The sequence below is a fragment of the Bos javanicus genome, chromosome 3 (genome assembly GCF_032452875.1).
Source record: "Bos javanicus breed banteng chromosome 3, ARS-OSU_banteng_1.0, whole genome shotgun sequence".
Taxonomy (NCBI): domain Eukaryota; kingdom Metazoa; phylum Chordata; class Mammalia; order Artiodactyla; family Bovidae; genus Bos; species Bos javanicus.
The window spans coordinates 120,689,263-120,709,531 of record NC_083870.1 but is presented as its reverse complement, the minus strand read 5'-3'; the positions used below and the strand labels follow the sequence as shown (position 1 = coordinate 120,709,531).

Here is a 20,269-nt window from a genome sequence, read left to right as displayed (position 1 = left end):
CAGGCACCCCTGGGGCACGTGGGGGACAGTGCGGGCAGAGGCAGGTCACAGGCCCTCCTCCAGAGCCACAGCCTCCCCTCCAGCAAGGACCCAAGTCTGGGAATGGGGCGTCATCTGGAAATGGGTGCCCAGCCATGCTTTCACCGTGCTGACGGAGCTGGCTTTCTGGATGCGGACTGTTAGCGCTCGTCAAGGAAATGTCCTCAGAGAGGGTTAGTTCCCACAGGGCCCTGGCACCCAGGCAGGTCTAGAAGGCGAAGCTTCTGTTCCAGAGGAGACACCTTATGCCCCTAGGAAGCGACCCCCAGTGCCCTCATTAAGAACATGTCTTTCTCATGAGCTTGGGACCGCCTTCGGACGCCATGAGACAGCTGAGGCCCAGGATCCCACCCAGGCCCCAGCGGGACTCACCCACTCTGCCCACTGCACGCCCCCTTCAAGAGTCCACACGGCATCCGGTGCCAGCTCTCGACACGATGCTGAAGTCTTATTTCCAGAAATGATGCACTCTCAAATGTTTGTTCCAAAAAATACTTTATTCGTTAAACAATATATCCATCATCTATAACATGATCCAAAAATACAGATATACATCTTTACATCATTTAATAAAAAGATTTACAATATTTCTTTCTTTTACAAAGAGAACATCAATAATAATTCCTTGAAAACACAACGTAACGTTCAGGTTAAAGCTGCACCATCTTTTTGGATGAGATGTGGTAAGATGAACACCACAGATACATACCAGCGGGGAGGAAACTTCACAGAGCTCTCTCCTGAATGAGAACGCTTTTCTTAGACTTCCCACTTTAAAATTCCTCTCGGCACAGGTAATGAAGACCAACCACACTGTTCACAAAAAGCCGAGGAAAGCCTGAAACGCTAAGTGTCCCAGCCCCGCACAGGGCAGTCCCTGGCACGCGGGGAAGCTGCTCCTTGGACAGTGTTATTGCTCGAAGCAGTCCTGGCCGAGGGCTGCCGGCGACGGGTCAGGAGGCAGGACTGACAGGCGGCCGGCCAGTGCCCCACACGCCCTCGCAACTGGCCAGGAGCTGCATCTGGAAGGCTGCCGCCTTGGGGCAGACGGGGGCCGCCCGGCTCAGGTGGCCCTGCCAGCACCAGGATCGCGTCCGCCTGCTCAGGGGCCCAGCCCGCGGCAGGGACGGTCACAGGCCTTGTGTGCCAGCCGTGAGCCCCTCAAGCTCTGCCGCAGAGGCGGGGGCACGGCTTAACACCTGCTCCTACTAAGCAGCACATGCTCTCCTGCGGGAAAACCAGTGGATGTTTCAACCACTGCTGACGGGTACGAGCAGCACTGGAGACAGACGGCGCCGCTTCTCTGCACGAGAAGCCTCTTCCCTCACAAGCAGACCCCGAGGACCCTGGGGGCCCGCGCCCTCGCTGGCTCAGGAATGCTGCGGCAGTGCCAGCCTGCCCCCGGCGCCAGCGCCCGAGACCAGTGAGCGTCTCGTCCTGACGGGGGCGGCAGGCGAGGGGCGAGCAGCGCGGGCCGGGACGCTCCCGACCACAGGGCCTCCCCCGCATCTTCCGCCTCGCGGGCAGCGGCATGGTCAGGAGGCATTCGGCCGGGGCCCAAAAACGTCCCGGGGACCCTCTCTCTCCTGCTCGTGTTTTCCATTTTCTCCAAAGCTACGTGCATGTTATTTCAGTGATATTACTGTAACCAGCAAAAGTAAACACTGGAAACATATAAGCACAGAAACTTTCCCAAAAAGGTGCACAGATGGCACGTTACACGGTGACAAGCAGGGCAACACCAGCCAACTTTAAACGAAAGCTTCCGGCAGGGAAGTCAGTCACCCTCCTGGGGAACGGCCAGGGCGGCAGGCACCCCGCTGAGGCTCAGGACCGCCGTCCACCTGCGTCCACAAATCCCCCGTCCCGTGGGCACAGTGGTGTGAATGGGTGGAAGATGAAATGAGCGTATGAGGAATCACCACAAGTGTACTGTACTTACCTATCTTCTCCACAAAAACTGGTAAAGGAGTGAAAAAAAACTTTTCCACAATTTACTCCCCTAATCTTTAAACATCCATGCTAACAAAAACCTAAGTTACTAAACACCAACTCCCCCAGGGTTTCCGGCCAAGGCAGAGGCTGAGGGTGCCAGCGGGCCCTTCCTCAGGAACGTTGCGTGGCCGGGACGAGCCCGGGGCTGAGGGGCAGCCGTGGCCAGACCCCGCACCGGCCCACGGGAGCCCCGGGGGCCACACGCTGCACAGACCGCCCGCCGCCTCCCAGCTCCCTCTGGCGAGGACTGGGTCAGACGCAGGGCGCTCGGATGCAGACCCAGGGTGGCCCCCGTCACCTGCCGGATGGTAGCTGCCCCGCGGGCAGTGGCCCCACAGGACACGGCCTCTGCAGCTCCTGCCCGCTGTCTCCTCTCTCGGAAGCGCACAGGACGGGCGGCCGTCAGGGGGAAGCAGGTGGGTTCCTGTCGATGGCCCTCCTCACAGACAGGATGTGCTTTGTCCACGCCGGGAAGCTGGGCCTCCAGTCTGTCGCGGACCCCGGGCCTGAGGCAGAGCCACCATGCCCACCGTCTTCCAAACACACGCCTGGACGGCCTCAGGGGACAGGGCGCCTGCAGAAGCCACGCAGGGCGTCCACGCCTGGACCACCCACACTGTGACCAGCAAGGCGGGTCCAAGACCACGTGCTGATTGGGGAGTAAAGACACGCGGGTTTCCTCACTTCATGCAGAACTGCTCGTGCGGCACGGGAGGCTCAGAAATCACATCACATAATAGTCACCTCTCAGTCTAAGCGGCTGACCTGCTGTGCAAGTCAGCAGGCCTCAGGTCAGCTCCCGGCAGCCTGGGCTCACTTCATACTCACACAGACCACTATCTTCACGCTACCACGGTAACTCATCTTCACAGCACAGAGTCGGAATTCCCGGAGAAACGGGCCATCGGCCCTCCGCTGGACCGTCTCTTATCCGTTCCGGTCACAGCACCCACAGCCCGTTTGCTAGTGGTGAGTTGTTTACTCCGGAAAGAAAACCCCTCATGGAGGGAACAGGCAGTTCAAACGCAAAGGCAGTGCACAGCGAGGCGGAACCCCCGGGGAGAGCTGGCACTTCCGGGCGCACCCTGGGCTCCCAGCAAGGCTCAGAGGTGCCCGCGGTGGCACCGGGGCCTTGGCAAGCCGCCCCAGGAAGCCAGCCAGACGCCAGGGCTCATGGCTCCAAATGCGACGCGACGGCAGTGCACCAGCCACGCACCCCACGGAGTCCCGGGGCCACCAGGGGTGACCACCGTGCTCAGGGCCTGGGGTCTGTACAAAAGTCACGAGATCTGAGTCACTGTGGCAAGTCCCCTAAGATTGCTTCTCTGTGCAACAGGGCTCAGGTGGCTTCTCGTCTGTTCAAGGAAACATCCAGAATGACAACTGGCCGTTGAGTTATTAAATATCGTTGGAAACAAGGTAGTTTTAAAATAAATGTAAAATATTGCAACATGAATGAGGGAACACGCTAACGCGCTCGTCTTGCCCAGCGTCCGCCCCGGCCTCACTTCTTCTTCCTCCTCTCCTGAACACAGCGGGGACAGAACCTGTGACGAGAAAGGCGCCGTCAGGGGCCCCGGAAGGCGGGAGGCCAGGCCCCATCTCCCGGTCTCCCGGGACAGCGGGATGCTGTGGCCACGGTGCCGGCACGGAGACCCAGACGCAGATGGCGCAACCCTGCCGTGGGGGAAGGTCTGCCCGACATCCGTGCTGAGGCCAGGGAAGACCCGAGTCAGCGAGCGAGCGGCGTGCACACACGAGCACTCCTGTCGCCCAAGCTCACCAGCGCTCCCGGTGCGAGGACAGGGCCCCTGGGACCACACAGGAAGCGAGCACTCGAGGGGGCACGCTGGAGGTGCCAGGCAGCCCCACCAGGCAGGCGCAGACCCCTGCCCTGCCCCAGGGGGCTCAGCGGCCCCACGACCCTGTGCACACAGGTTCCCGAGGCCCCTCCTGGGGAACAGCTGACGCGCCTACGATGCGGCCTCCCGAACCCTGGCTCCCAGCACTTGGTCTGGGGCCTGAGCGCAGCCCGCCCGCCCCGGGGTGGGGGGCCAGAAGCCTCACTGCACTGAGGGTCACAGAGCACAGGCTCGGATGCAGGCTCAGGACGCAGACCAGGTGGGAAGCCGCCTGTACTCTGCCCCCTCTGAAGGGAGACAGGGAGGCCAAGGGTCAAGCGGCTGGTGGGTGGGCCCCACGGGTGGGCCCCACCCCACCCCACCCCACCCCACCCCACCCCACCCCACGTCCGCCCAGCGTGTGCTGCTCCCTGAACCGCGCCCACACAGTAGGGAACAATCTTCTAGCACCTACCAGCAAAGTCCTGCAAACAACTCAAACCCACCACGTCCAAAATCAAACCCAAGTCGCCCTGCCTGCCTCCCGCCCCAGAGCTAGCCCACACTCCCCTTCTTCCCGGGGGGCTCAGCACAGGACCCCACCCCATCCCACACTGAGCCTGCTCCGGGCCACCAGATTCCACTGGCTCTGCCTGCCAGGGCCTGGCCGGGTGGACACCACGCGTGGCTCTGAGATGTGCCCGCACCCCCTGCCCAGCCGTCCACTGCAGGCAGATGACGCGGACGTCCCTCAAGCAGCCCATGCTCCGTGTCCACACACGGTGTCACTGGAGGGAGCTGGGCACAGGTGGAAGCACGGAGGGCAGCGTCTCCAGGCCTGTGCTCGGCCCAGCCAGTGGGACCAGGCTCTCACACACAGCAGAGCTGCGGCCACCCACACCTCCCCCGGGACGGAGGCCCCGGCTCCAGGGGCGCCCAGCCCGAGCCTGGCCCTCAGCTGCCATCAGAGCTTCCCCAGGGAGAGTCCTTCCTGCCTTGTCTAGACCTACAGTCACCTCTGCCTCCCTCGAGAGCCAGAGCGGCTGCTGTCGGAGGGAGGCCCACCTTGCACAAGGCGGGGGTCAGGGCGCCAGCAGCCGTCCCCACCCACGGCTCCTCACACCCGGGTTCCGCATCCGCGGGTTCCGCCCACCAGGGAGCTCGCGGTACTGTGGTATTTACCACTGAGAAACAGCTGCGTGGAAGTGGTACAAACCCATGTGACTCGAGGTCACTGTCACACAGGGGTGATGACAGCCACAACCCTGGGTAAGGCAGGCAGCTGTGCCTCTGCAGCTCAGCCCCGGGCACCAGGACGGGCGCAGCAGGCAGGCCCCCCCGCCCAGCCCACAAACAAGGCTGGCGCCATACTGACCATTTTCCTTTGGGCTTCGTGGTCAGGTCCACACAGGCAAAGTGAAACCACTCGATGGGGCACTGCAGGGAGAGGGAGCAAGCGGTCAGTGCCGCCCGCCCACCGCCCACCCACCTGGCCTGCGGCCCGCACTCTCGTACAGAAGAGGCGGTCAGTGCCGCCCTCCCGCCCGCTGCCCAGCCCGGCCCGGCCCGGCCCATGCTCACGTCCGGGTTGTCGCAGCCGATCATCTCCCCGTAGGACACCTGGTGGCAGAGGCAGTAGGTGGGCTCGTTCGGGTCCACGGGCATGTCCAGCACGTCAGAGGGGTGCACAGATAGGATGGTGTCGGTGAACTCCGACCTGCGGGGGCAACAGGCGGGGGGTTGGGGACAAACTGACCCCAAGGGCGCCTGGCAAGGGCGCGGCCAAGCAGCGCGGGCCGGTGTGGGGCAGGCGTTCACGTGTGCAGAGCAGTCGCCCAGCAAGCAGGCCTGCTCCAGCCCCACCCCTGCCCTAAGGCCGACGGCATGACCACCAGTGCGACACCCGAGAGCACCCCCGAGCCCACCCGGATACCTGGAGTCCGTGCAGCCCTGCAGCTCCGCCCACCGCCCGACTCCACTGGCACCTTCAGCCCAGAACTGCAGGCGACCTTGCCCCCAGCCTCCCCTGGGCTCTGCCTCTCGGGAACCAAGCGGCACCAGAGCCACCCCATCCTCGGGGCCACTTCACCTGCTGGCCCCAGGAAGCAGCCCACCACCCTGCACCCAGCGGCTGCCCCGGGCCCCCCGAGCAGCCCAGCCAGACCAGGGCTGCCCGCACCACTCCCAAGCCCCCACAGCACCCAGGCCACCCCCAAGACCGCTGCCCATGGCACCACAGCTGCAGGGAGGGAAGGGGCGCGGGGGGAATCGACTCATGTGGGTTTCAGCCTTCTAAAAAAATCCCATGAACTCAGTGAGTGAAACAGTACTTTCCCATCAGTACAGAAGGAAAACCCTCCCTCCCTTACCCCCAGGTGAAAAGTACAGGCGTGTTCAGATATTCATCTGCTAAAGGGATGGCGCGTCACAGGAGGAACCAGCAAAGGGAAAGCTAAGAGGCAGCGGCCGACCAGGCGACGTGAGGGCGCCGACCGGGTAAACGGAAGGGGTCCAGGTCCCAGAGTGACTGACTGCTCGCCCCTTCCTCGGGCACCGCGCCCCAGTCAGCTGCACCCCGGCCCCCTGACACGGCCCACGCCGGCAGGGACGCTCTGAGGCCTCCTCTGTGAGGACTCTGTATCCATCTCTGAGAAGAGACTTCCTCTCTGTAAACATCAGAGAGACGTAGCTCGACCCGGGGCTTTCCAACTGCTTCAAGCACAGCCACAGACGGGCCCGCCGGCCAGGGGGCTCTCTCTCGGCCTGCGGGGTCCTGTGCTCGGCCAGGCGGCCGCGGGGATGATGCGGTTCAGGAGGGCCACTGGGCCCAGCCTCCTCACCGAGGGCTCCGGCTATGTCGCCCCCGACGGCCCCAGCTCACCCGCTGTGATACGGACAGCGGCCAAGGGAACGCTGCGGGCCCTCAGGGTGCTGGGACCACGGGGCTCACCCGGGCTCTGCGCGGCCAGGCACGTGCCCCCCGGGGAGGCGCCCCTGCACTCGGGAGCCGGAGTCTCATCCCTCCAAGGGGACTCGTGGAGACAAAGGGACACAAGAGGATGCCCGCCTGATCCCAGGTCCTGAGCAGGAAGGAGCAGGAAGCCCTGCCACCACGGGGAAAGGCAAGCCCGCACACCACCGCGTCATGGGTACAGACACGCGAGGGCTGTGGAGGGCGGGGGGCAGGCAGCACCTGCTGGGTGCAGCGGAGGCCTTGCTGCCCACGGGACCGCTCTGACACCGCAGGACCTGCCCACAGCCACACCCACGGTCCATCTACCGAACCCTGCCACACAGAGGCTGCAGAGCCCAGCCCCTGGACTCCAACCAGCCAGCTTCCCAGGCCCCGTGACCAACCCGGGGAGCAGCAGGAGAGCCTCGCCCGCAGGCGGCAGACAGGCGCTGTGGCTTCCCCGCCTCACCACCTTCCCACCAGCCCCCACCCAGCTCCGTCCACCTGCGCCGCACGAGGGCGAGCCCTCTGGGAAGCGCAGGCGCTGCCCTCTCCACGACCTGCGTACGCCCGAAAGATCAGACGAGGAGAAAACCGTGTGCCCTAAGGAACCAAGAACACAGGAGTGGTCACCAGGAGGGCTTTTCTGCTGGGTCAGCGGTAAAGAAGCCGCCTGCCAACGCAGCAGACATGGGTTTGATCCCTAGTCGGCAGGTTCTTGCCTGGGAAATCCCATGGACAGAAAAGCCTGGTGGGCAGAGTCCACAGGGTTGTAGAGAGTCAGACATGATATAAGAGGCTAAACACCACCAACCAGGAGGTGCGTGTGCAAAAAGCATCAAATGCACAGCAGACTGGGTGTTTACATGAACAAAGAAGGGCTTTAGATACATGTTACGGAAGAAGCGTAACTAAGACATTCATGTATGGAGACGTTTCAAAACAGAACTAAAATCTGTAAAACAAAAAAAAGGAGTCAAATGATGTTCTAGAACAAAAATCACAATATGTGAAATTAACAGCTGATCCTTGAGCAACATGGGTCTGAACTGGGTTATTCCACCTATGTGTAGATTTTTTTCAGTAAATATGTGCTACAGTATTATGTGACCCTTGGATGTGGAACCTCGGATTCAGAAGGATATCAGATCAGCACACCTAACACAGGTGAGGGGGGAGGGGCCACGGCACACCTGCTCAGGTGAGCACGTCTGCAGCCTCAGCAGTAACTGGTGGTGTCATCCTGAGCAAACACCAACGTTCTCTGGGGAAAAAGAAAAAAAGCACCTCTCACCCTCCTTTATGCTTCTTCTTCTTTGGGGTGTCATCTTCTGAGGTCCTCCTACCACGACCCCTGGAGCCCCTCTTTTCTTTCTGACCTCGACCTTCTGAAACAAGAAAGACCCCAACTTTGTTCACAGAATTCCTGAGGCAGGACAAGGTTTACCCAAATAAAGTATTAACCATGATATCCCTAACACACTTATCAGACAAAACGCTTCAAAACTCCAAGGTTAATAGTAACAAAATGAAGAAAAATTAAGACTTGCTTTTTAGCCCCCGTCCTCCAGCACTCTCGAAGTCGCTGCCCTCCAGCTTGTCCTTCAGGTCCGCCTCAAAGCGAGCCAGGTCTGCATCCAGCCTCCGGATGTGCTTGTCCACCTGCACGGAAGGACACTCACACAATCCGCGTGGCTCTCAGGGCAAAACGCCCTGGGAATCACAAACGTTCCCAGCGTCAGCCAAAGAATGCTGTCTGCCCTAGGCTGAGTCCTGAATTAACGAAGCTCTGCTAGAACAAGGCCCACTACTTCCTAGTTGATGCAAAGGTCTTTTTTCCCCACATATGACCCATCAACAGAATAAAGCCTGCTGCTGCTAAGTCGCTTCAGTTGTGTCCGACTCTGTGCGACCTCATGGACTGCAGCCCACCAGGCTCCCCTGTCCCTGGGATTTTCCAGGCAAGAGTACTGGAGTGGGGTGCCATTGCCTTCTCCGAGAATAAAGCCTACTGGGGAGAAAACCTTGAAGGGATGAGAAACAGCTGTGAGACGTGGAGTAAGGGCTAAGGACACTAGATACCGAAACTTAACGTAAAATGTGAAGTGTGCACAGGTCCTTAAGGAGAAAACGACTTAAGTTCTAGGTTCCGGATGGAGCTGGAAGGAAGGAGAAAGAGGTGGGACATCACCCGTCACCCATGACCACACAGGATAACAAGGGAAGGGACGCTCCTGCTGAGCAGCTGCAGGGTCATCACAAGAAAAGCGCCTGCCGGCAGTGACGGCCACCCATCGCCCCCTGTGGCAGCTTCCCAAGCGGGAACCACATGGCCCCGTCAGAGTGAACCAGAGTCCTCAGCTTCGTTACACAGCTGAGAAAATGGGAGTGCCTTAAGGATGCTGATCCCACCGAACTCTCAGGAAGACAGGCTGCTTACTCAAAGGACTTACTGCTTTACAGCATCAAAACCCCAAACATAAGCATTAAGCTCTCCTTCGAGAGGCTTCTTTCTCAAACACAACTGAATTCGGGCTTTGATAAATCACTATTTCTTGCTGTGGGAGGTGAGGATGGGGCACCTCAGACAGAACCCCATATGTGCCACTTCATGAGCCTCAAGTGAGGCAGACCTGAGAGGGAGGTCGCCAGAGCAAGCCCTACGGGCTCACCTAAAGCTGATAAAAACAAACAGCAAAAATATATATATATATACACACACATAACTGAACCAGCCGAAAGGCCGCAGAGCACGAGACTACACCAACGCCCCCGGGAGGCAGGTCCCTCCACGGCGCACCTTCGCGAGCTGCATCGCTCGGCCCCAGCCTGGCCTCTGCCTGCCCTGCCGCTCTGGGCAGCGTTCCCCGCCGCGTGGGGCGCGGCGTGTGCCTGGGGCAGCCCGCACTCACCATCTCATAGGTCTGCATGGCCAGCTGCACCTTGTCGTCGCTGTACTCCTTGCACTTGTTGTAGGCGCTCTGGATCTTCTGCAGGTGCTCCACTCGCTGGTCCGAGGAAAGAGTCTTCACGGTGGAGATGTACTCTGCAGCCAGGATGTCAATCTCAGCTTTCTTATCTGAGAGAGAAATGGTTGAAGAGCTATTTCCCGCGTGCGATCCAGGACAAGCTCACCAGACCGGCAACCAATAAAGCCTGACGATGGCAAGTTCCAGCCAAGAAGTAGTTGGCTCGAACTGGCCGCCTGTTGTGGAAAGGGGAACAGCCTTCCCAGACACTGTGGGTCAGGGCCGCGGGCAGACACCCCGACCGGGGCAGGGTGCCCAGGACAACCCAGTGTATGCTGCTGCCCAGCAAGGGCTCACTGTGCCTCCCTGGGCTCTCAAGAGTCCCTGTTTGAATAAATGATGTGCTCACCTCACCTGTGACCAGCATGCTACTGTCAGGGACATACCCTAAAGATTCGGAGGCCAGGATACACATGGGAAAATGGCCTTAACTACAGATAACAGGAAACAACTCAAACGTCAAATCTAGGATAAAACAGATAAATAAGCTGCAGTCCATTCACAGAAGAGAGCACTGCTGCTGCTGCTGCTGCTGCTAAGTCGCTTCAGTAGTGTCCGGCTCTGTGCAACCCCATAGATGGCAGCCACCAGGCTCCTCTGTCCCTGGGACTCTCCAGGCAAGAACACTGGAGTGGGTTGCCATTTCATTCTCCAATGCATGCAAGTGAAAAGTGAAAGTGAAAGCACTCAGTCGTGCCCGACTCTCAGCACTGCCCAGCAGTAAAAAGACACGACAACACCGGCCAATCCCACCAAGAAAAGCACGACACAGGAAAACACACACAATGTGACGATTCCATGGTCGTTAAGGGTGGAGACAGACGAAGGCGTTAATGCTTCAGTGTAGAGACGAAAAGACCATCCTTGCAGGTGATAACTCAGGGTGCACTCCTCAGGGGAAGAGGGCCTACTCAGGAGTCTCACAGGCCGTGGGCACCAGGGGCTCTATTTCTCCATCTGGGGAAAGGGTCTCTGGGTATTATTTGCTAAGCAATTTATAAATGTTTAAACCACTTCAGTAATCTTGCCTTGAGAACCCCATGAACAGGAAAAGGCAAAAAGATAGGACACTGAAAGATGAACTCCCCAGGTTGGTAGGTGCCCAATATGCTACTGGAGATCAGTGGGAAAATAACTCCAGATAGAATGAAGGGATGGAGCCAAGGCAAAAATAACACCCAGTTGTGGATGTGACTGGTGATGGAAGCATGGTCCGATGCTGTAAAGAGCAATATAGCTTAGGAACCTGGAATGTTAGGTCCATGAATCAAGGCAAACTGGAAGTGGTCAAGCAGGAGATGGCAAGGGTGAACATCGACATTCTAGGAATCAGAGAACTAAAATAGACTGGAATGGGTGAATTTAACTCAGATGACCATTATATCTACTACTACGGGCAGGAATCCCTCAGAAGAAATGGAGTAGCCCTCATAGTCAACAGAAGAGTCTGAAATCCAGTACTTGGGTACAATCTCAAGAACAAGAGAATGATCTCTGTTCGTTTCCAAGGCATACCATTCAATATCACAGTAATCCAAGTCTATGCCCCAACCAGTAACACTGAAGAAGCTGAAGTTGAATGGTTCTATGAAGACCTACAAGACCTTTTAGAACTAACACCCAAAAAAGATGTCCTTTTTATTACAGGGGACTGGAATGCAAAGTAGGAAGTCAAGAAACACCTGGAGTAACAGGCAAATTTGGCCTTGGAATACGGAATGAAGCAGGGCAAAGGCTAATAGAGTTTTGCCAAGAGAACGCACTGGTCATAGCAAACACCCTCTTCCAACAACACAAGAGAAGACTCTACACATGGACATCACCAGATGGTCAACACCGAAATCAGATTGATTATATTCTTTGCAGCCAAAGATGAAGAAGCTCTGTATAGTCAGCAAAAACAAGACCGGGAGTGGACTGTGGCCCAGATCATGAACTCCTTACTGCAAAATTCAGACTTAAATTGAAGAAAGTGGGGAAAACCACTAGACCATTCAGGTATGACCTAAATCAAATTGCTTATGATTACACAGTGGAAGTGAGAAATAGATTTAAGGGCCTAGATCTGATAGACAGAGTACCTGATGAACTATGGACTGAGGTTTGTGACATTGTACAGGAGACAGGGAACAAGACAATCCCCATGCAAAAGAAATGCAAAAAAGCAAAATGGCTGTCTGAGGAGGTCTTACAAATAGCTGTGAAAAGAAAAGAAGCAAAAAATAAAGGAGAAAAGCAAAGATTTGAATGCAGAGTTCCTTTGAAAAGCAAGGAGAGATAAGAAAGCTTTCCTCAATGATCAATGAAAGAAACAGAGGAAAACAACAGGATGGGAAACACTAGAGATACCAAGGGAACACTTCATGCAAAGATGGGCTCGATAAAGGACAAAAATGGTATGGATCTAATAGAAGCAGAAGATATTAAGAGATGGCAAGAATAGACAGAAGAACTGTACAAAAAAGATCTTCACAACCCAGATAATCATGATGCTGTGATCACCCACCTAGAGCCAGACATCCTGGAATGGGAAGTCAAGTGGGCCTTAGGAAGCATCACTACGAACAAAGCTAGTGGAGGTGATGGAATTCCAGTTGAGCTATTTCAAATCCTAAGATGCCGTTAAACTGCTGCACTCAATATGCCAGCAAATTTGGAAAACTCAGCAGTGGCCATAGGACTGAAAAGTCCATTTTCATTCCAATCCCAAAGAAAGGCAATGCCAAAGAATGCTCAAACTACCGCACAATTGCACTCATCTCACATGCTAGTAAAGTCATGCTCAGAATTCTCCAAGCCAGGCTTCAGCAATATGTGAACCATGAACTTTCAGATGTTCAAGCTGGATTTAGAAAAGGCAGAGGAACCAGAGATCAAATTGCCAACATCTGCTGCATCATCGAAAAAGCAAGAGAGTTCCAGAAAAACATCTATTTCTGCTTTATTGACTATGCCAAAGCCTTTGACTATGTGGATCACAATAAACTGTGGAAAATTCTGAAAGAGATGGGAACACCAGACCACCTGATCTGCCTCTTGAGAAACCTATATGCAGGTCAGGAAACAACAGTTAGAACTGGACTTGGAACAACAGACTGGTTCCAAATAAGAAAAGGAGTATGTCAAGGCTATATATTGTCACCCTGTTTATTTAACTTCTATGCAGAGTACATCATGAGAAACGCTGGGCTGGATGAAGCAGAAGCTTGAATCAAGATTGCCGGGAGAAATATCAATAACCTCAGATATGCAGATGACACCACCCTTATGGCAGAAAGTGAAGAGGAACTAAAGAGCCTCTTGATGAAAGTGAAAGAGGAGACTGAAGAGGTTGGCTTAAAGCTCAACATTCAGAAAACTAACATCATGGTGTCTGGTCCCATCACTTCATGGCAAATAGATGGAGAAACAGTGGCAGACTTTACTTCTTGGGGCTGCAAAATCATTGTGGATGGTGACTGCAGCCATGAAATTAAAAGACGCTTACTCCTTGGAAGGAAAGTTATGACCAACCTAGACAGCATGTTAAAGAGCAGAGACATTACTTTGCCAACAAAGGTCCGTCTAGTCAAGGCTATGGTTTTTCCTGTGGTCATGTATGGATGTGAGAGTTGGACTATAAAGAAAGCTGAGCACAGAAGAACTGATGCTTCTGAACTGTGGTGTTGGAGAGGACTCTTGAGAGTCCCTTGGACTGCAAGGAGATCCAACCAGTCCACCCTAAAGGAGATCAGTCCTGAGTGTTCATTGGAAGGACTGATGTTGAAGCTGAAACTCCAATATTTGGCCACCTGATGTGAAGAGCTGACTCACTGGAAAAGACCCTGATGTTGGGAAAGATTGAAGGTGGGAGAAGGGGACGACAGAGGATGAGATGGCTGGATGGCATCACTGACTTGATGGGCATGATCTGAGTGAACTCCGGCAGTTGGTGATGGACAGGGAGGCCTGGCGTGCTGCAGTCCATGGGGTCGCAAAGAGTCTTAACATGATTGAGTGACTGAGCTGAAATGAACGCTTATTTCTGAATGTAAGTGGTCTATCTCACAATAAAATACGTCTCTGTATTCACTACTCAGAAGGCTGTACCTCAGTCAAAAACCAGTTATTCCAATATCATAAAGTATATGCCCAACACGACGTGTGAAAAAAGTGTCCATGCCCAAGCACATCATCAAATGTCAACCGTCACAGATACAGAGAAAAGTGGAAATAAAGATCACATCTTCAAAGCATCAGGAATGCAAACGACAGTGGCCGTCTCAGTCGCCACGCGCAGACGACACAGCAGCACCTGCTGCGCTCTGGGGGAAATGGCCGCCAATCTGGGATTCTATACCCAGCCAACTACTCGCTGCTGCAGTTTCAGATACGCAACATTATTCACCTTCCTCTCTACCCTTTTCCCAGGAGCTCCCAGAGAAAAGGCTCCCCTGAAACAAAGGGGCAAATCAAGACGCAGCACGCTTAGCAACCTAGCAAACAGGGCTCCGCGTGGAGGAGCAGCAGAGGGAGGAAGGCCTGGGGCAAGGCGTGCACAGCAGACCCGCCGGTGAGCTGCGGCGGCCCCGTGTGGGACACACAGAGGCCTAGCAGGTGCCTGGCGCAGCGCACCGGGAACGTGGGAGACCAGCCGAGCAGCAGAGCAGGGAGGGACGCCGAGAGAAAGTCAGGCCAGACAGGGCGCGTGCGCACAGCAGATGGTCCGCTACCAACACAGGGGCCCTGACGCACGCAGCGTCAGTACAACGTGAACCCCGGCCCACGACACCCAGGGGACGCACACAGCGTCAGTACAGCGTGAACCCCGACCCACGACACCCAGGAGACGCACACAGCGTCAGTACAGCGTGAACCCCGGCCCACGACACCCAGGGGACGCACACAGCGTCAGTACAGCGTGAACCCCGGCCCACGACACCCAGGGGACGCACACAGCGTCAGTACAGCGTGAACCCCGGCCCACGACACCCAGGAGATGGCGGGAAGGAGCTGTGTGCACATGAGCTGGCTGGGCGCAACCAGAGACGTCAATCTTCACTTTCTGTAATAATTGAACAGCTAAAGTCTAAAACCAAAAGGAAATAAAGTAAGAAATGCAGCAAAATGAGCTGCTTAGAAATAAGGAGTTACATACCAAAAGATCCAAGAGCGCTGTATAACTATATATATATCTATAACTATACACACAGAGAGTGAAAAGAGAAGTCTTTTAAAGAGAAGGTAACAAACACTTTAACTGCAAGGAGGGGACTAGGGTTATAACGAAGAAACGTAGGAGCACCAGGGACTCCATCTGATTGCACAGACCCGGCACTCTCTCTGAGACATGACCCCACGCCCGCAGCACCACCCCCAGGGCCCTGCACCCACCTTCCGTCCTCTGGTCCAGCTCTCGCATCAGCTGGAAGTTCCTCTGAAGCTCACAGGGAAGGTTCTCGATACCTGAAACACAGACACAGCAGGACAAACACTCACCTTCCAAGCTTCACACCTCAAGGCTACAAGGGATAAGCCCACTCCAGCTTCTGTTTCTTAGGGTTCGGAAACAAGAAGAATCAGGGTATCTTTTTCCAGGGACGTGCTCTGAACACTGAACACACCCTGGTACAGGCTGACGTGCTTGAGTGCTGGTCAGAAACTCAAGAAGTCAGAGTCAAAGAGGACAGAGGGCGCCCACGCGACCTTCCCACCCCAGACCCCAGGCCACTCCTCCCTTGCAGACACCCCCTCCCAGCGAATAAGCCCAAACCCCGGGGTCCTCCTCCAACTTGACTCTGAACTTGGGGCACCGGTAAGTGCCAACCGGGGCTGCGTGGGGGAACGTGATACAAAGATGGAGCTGCCCAACACAGAGGCACTGGCCACACGGGGCTCCTGAGCACCTGAAATGGGGCCAGTACCACAGATGGACTGAGTTTCCCATTTTACGAGAGTTTATTTAAAATCAAACAGACCAGGAGGGGCAGCACAGTGACAACCCTGCACCACACTGGTCTGCTGTCCCCACTGCCAGGCTCCTGGTCCAGGCCAAGCCCGCCCCCTGCCTGCAGCCAGGATGGGCCCCTCTCATCAAACAAAGTTGCTGCTTAAGCCCCAGGGCTCCCCGGCTCAGCAGACAGCAAGCGGAGCCCTCAGAGCCTCTCTGTGGGACCCCCCCAGGGTTCCCACAGCAGCAGTGCCCTGCACCTCAGATGTGTTAGGCTCCTTCATGACCTTTAAACTCCAGTGAATGTTTAAAAACTCCACCTGCCCCATCTGAGAGCGTGTCCCAGGAAAATTCCTGGTCCACAGCAGGTGCTTAGGGAGTGAGCAGGGGCTTCTGTCCCCAAGCCTTCACACGGTGCCCCGCAAAGGCCAGGAGTCATATTCCTCGGACTCTCCTCGTGGGACCCACCAGAAAGCACCAGGAAAGAGGAGGGTAAGCCGCAGTGCCCACCCCCTCCCCCCCCCCCAGGCACCTGGGTGCTCTCCCACCCAGGACCTGTGTTCAGGCTGGGCAAGGACTGGGTGATCCCTGTGGATCACCAGTCTTCTCCAGAGAAGTTCAATCCCTACTCTCAACAACCTCACGTGGGGGTCTGGGGGCTGTGAAAATTCCCAGTACAGCACAGTGCTCTAGAGCCATGGGGCCCAACACCCACCAGCCTCCCCCTCCCCAGGCCATGCCCCAGCGGAGGCCAGACTGGAGTCAGAACGAAGGACTCCAATGCGGGATCGCCGCTATCAAGCAAGAGACCTTAACAAGCTACGTGGCTTCTGCAGGCAGCATCACATGCTCTGTGAAATGTGGAGGAAAAAAGCCACCTGCTCAGGAGTTCTCCAGAGAGGACATGTGCAACGCGTCGGGACATCTGGCCACGACGATGACCCCTGCCTTGAACACCTTAACCCAGGCCAGTAAGTAGCGCCCCCAGCCCCTGGGCACGGACCGGTACCCTCAGTGACCCTCTGCGCCTGCATGCCTTGCAGATAGATGCACGAACTGAGGCCTGGAAGTGAGGCACAAGCTAGGTCACAGCACAAGCAGGCACAGAACCCAGAACCCCGAGGCCCTGGGACCCCCAAACCCGACTCAGAGTCCCAGGCGATTGGGACTCAACCATTGGTGTGCCAGTCCCGCCCCCAAGGCGGGCTGGGCTCGGAGGGGCGGGGCCTGGCCAGAGGGGGCGGGCCCGACAGGGAGGTGAGCGGAGCCCAGCCGATAAGGGGAGGGGTCCCGCCCAGGAGGCTGGGTTCAAGGGCGGGGAGGGCGGGGCCTGCAAGAAGGTGGGCGTGGCCGTCGGCAAGGCGGGGCCGGGCCGCCCGAGCCCCGCCCCACGGCTCCGGCCCCGCCCCGCCGTGACGCACCTGGAATTGGCGCGGCCGTGCCGGCGGTGCCCCGCGCCGCCCGCCCCGCGCCCCTCCCTCGCCGCCCCGCCCGCCCCGCGCGCCCCCGCCGCCCCCGCCGCCTTCCGGCCGCCCCGCCGCCCCCGCGTGCCCCGGGGCCCGCGCGCGGAGCCCGGCGCTCGGGGAAGCGCGGCAGGGGCGGCGGGGCGCGGGCGGCGGGCCGGGGCGGTGCGCGGGGCGCTTACTGTCCAGGTAGTGCTCCAAGTACATGGCGGTCGCCATCTTCGTCCGCGGCCGCGCTCCGGGTCTGCGCGGGCGGCGGCGCCGCGAGGGCCGGGGGCGGGGCCGTCTAGTCACTATTAATGAGCCGCGCGCGCTGATTGGGCGCCGGCCGGGCGGGGCCCCCGCCTCGGCTTCCGGCCGGGCCGCGCGCGACCTCGCGCGGGGGCTGGGCGGGCTGGGCGGCCCTGGCGGGCTGGCGGGCCGGGTGCTCGGCCGAGGGCCCGGGAGCGCGCGTAGCGCCTGGAGGGCCGACTTCCGGGGCCCGCGGGCCCGGAGCCTGCGATTCCCCGGGCCGCCTGGCGGGGGCCGGCGTTCTAAACCCCAGGCGGACATGTAAAAGGGGGAACGCGTTCACTGTTTTGCCAGCTTTACCTGCATTATACAAAGTCAGGCTGTAGGGAAATGTACAGCTTCCCCACTCCCGGAGGCGCGGGCCTGCGATCGTCTTGCTCACCCTTCGATCCAAGTGATACCAATGTTTGTGCAACGATCCCCGCTCCATTTAATGCTTGGTGTGAAAATTCACACGCACGCTCCCGTGCACTGTTGCACACCACCCCTATTTTATTGTTTCGAGTAGATAAGTGTTTTTATTAATAGAGTTTATTTTTAGAGCAGTTTTTGGGTCTCAGAAAAATTAACAAGAAAATACAAGAGTTCTTATACACCCCTTCCACGCATACACAGTTTTCCTTAAGAACATTTTCCATGGCTGGGGCACATTTATTACAATTGATTAAATAGTATTGATACATTATTATTAAGGTTTCCCTGCTAGCTCTGGTAAAGAACCCACCTGCAAATGCAGAAGACCCCGCTTCGATCTCTGGGTCGAGAAGATCCACTGGAGAAGGAAATGGCAACCCACTCCAGTATTCTTGCCATGGGACGTCCCATGTCCCATGGACAGAGGAGCCTGGCTGGCTACACTACATAGGGTCACAAAGGAGTCGGACGCAACTTAGCGACTAAACAGCAACAAAAAGAAGTCCGTGGTTTACATTAGGCTTCAGTCTGCGTTGGGCATTTATGTTAAGTGGCACCCATTACAGTGTCAAATGTAACAGTTGCTCTGCCCTAAAAATCAGCTGCTTCTCCGTTCTCCCTACTGGGGAACCCCTGGCAAACGCTAATCCTTTCACTGTCTCTAGTTCTGCCGTTCTCAGAATGTCATATAGTTGAAATCATAGAACGTGTAGCCCTTTCAGATTGGCTTCTTTCACCTAGTAACATGCATTTTAAGTTTCCTCCATTCCTTTTCATGACCGGACAGCTTCTTTTATTAAAAAAAATATATATATATATATATATATTCATTTGACTGCGTCACGTATTGCAGTACTTGGAATCTTCATTGCGGATCTTTCCTTGTGGTGCACAGACTCTAGTTGTGTCTCTTGGGCTCAGTACTTGCAGGAAGCAGACTTTGTTGTTCCACAGCAGGTGGGAATATTAGTTCCCTGACCAGGGATTGAACCCAGATCCCTTGTATTGCAAGGCAGATCGTCAACCGTTGGACCAAGAGGGAAGTCGTGCTCATCTCTTAACACTAGAAATCATCTCCTTGTCTGTACCACAGTTTATTCTTCACATATTGCTTGCGTCCAAGTTCTGTCAATTAGGAATAAAGCTCCTATAACCACGGTCAGGTTTTTGGGTGCACACACTTCAATTCCTTTGGATAAATACCAAGAACTGTAATTGCTGGATCAGACTGTAATGTTTAGCCTTGTAAGAAACTGCCAAACGGTCTTCCACAAAGAGCTGTACCATTTTGTATTTCTACCAACAATGGATGAGAGTTCCTGTGGCTGCACATCTTCACCAGCATTTTGTGTCATTAGTGTTTTGGTTTGGGGCCGTGAAAAAGACGTGTAGCGGTATCTCCTTTTATTTCCAATTCTGGAAAGCCTGGTGTGCTGCAGTCCATGGGGTCACAAAGAGCTGGACATGATTTAGCGACTGAACAATGACACGCGGTGTTGGGAACCTTTTCACGTGCATATTGCCACCTGTATGTCTCTGGTGAGGCGTCTGTTCAGATTTTCTGCCCAGTTTTTAAAATTGAGCTGTTGGGCTTCTTAACTGGTGAGTCATACTATCCAGTTTTCTACCATTTACATTTTTAACTTAATATTCTTCGCAAATTCTGGACAGTTCAGTTCAGTCGCTCAGTTGTGTCTGACTCTTTGCGACCCCATGAACCACAGCCCGCCAGGCCTCCCTGTCCATCACCAACTCCCGGAGTCCACCCAGACTCATGTGCACTGAGTCGGCGATGCCATCCAGCCATCTCACGTCTTACTCAGTTTGATGTCATCCTGGTTACTAGCCGTGTTTCACTGGGTCACTATACCTACTTTAACAGATGCCTTACAGAGGAACACTGTTTTGATGGTTTCCCGTTTCTCATTACCATAAGTGTTCTGGTGAATATTTTTCATACAGTTGTTTGTATCTGTCCTGGTTACCTACTGCTACATAATATACCTGTAAACTTAGTCGTCTAAAAGAAACATTTTATTCAAGCTAACAGCTTTTATAGTCAGGCGTCCCAGCAAGGCTCGGTTGGGTTATTGTTTTGTTCTGTGCAATATGATAGAGATCTCCAGAGCGGCTAGAAGGTGGCGTTCAACTGGTACCTGCACCAGAGCACCTAGAGTGCGGCCTCTCCAGCCCAGAGCTTCTACAGAGTTCTGAGAGGCCCCGGTGGAAGCTGCCCGACTCTGTGACCTCACCTGGGTCATCCCAAGACGACACCTCACCACATTCTGTTGGTCAAGTGAGTCCCTGGGGCCAAC

General features: G+C 56.0%; 1 protein-coding gene across 1 annotated transcript; it reads right to left on the bottom strand.

Moving 5' to 3' along the window:
• Positions 1–517: 517 nt before the first annotated feature.
• Positions 518–17,538, bottom strand: ING5 (inhibitor of growth family member 5). Its single transcript, XM_061412952.1, has 8 exons — positions 17,432–17,538; positions 15,231–15,302; positions 9,741–9,907; positions 8,379–8,490; positions 8,123–8,216; positions 5,457–5,592; positions 5,251–5,312; positions 518–3,581 (listed from the first exon to the last, which is right to left on the bottom strand). Exons 1-8 carry the CDS (start codon positions 17,466–17,468, stop codon positions 3,539–3,541), a joined length of 723 nt encoding a protein of 240 aa, XP_061268936.1. The 5' UTR covers positions 17,469–17,538; the 3' UTR covers positions 518–3,538.
• Positions 17,539–20,269: the final 2,731 nt, after the last annotated feature.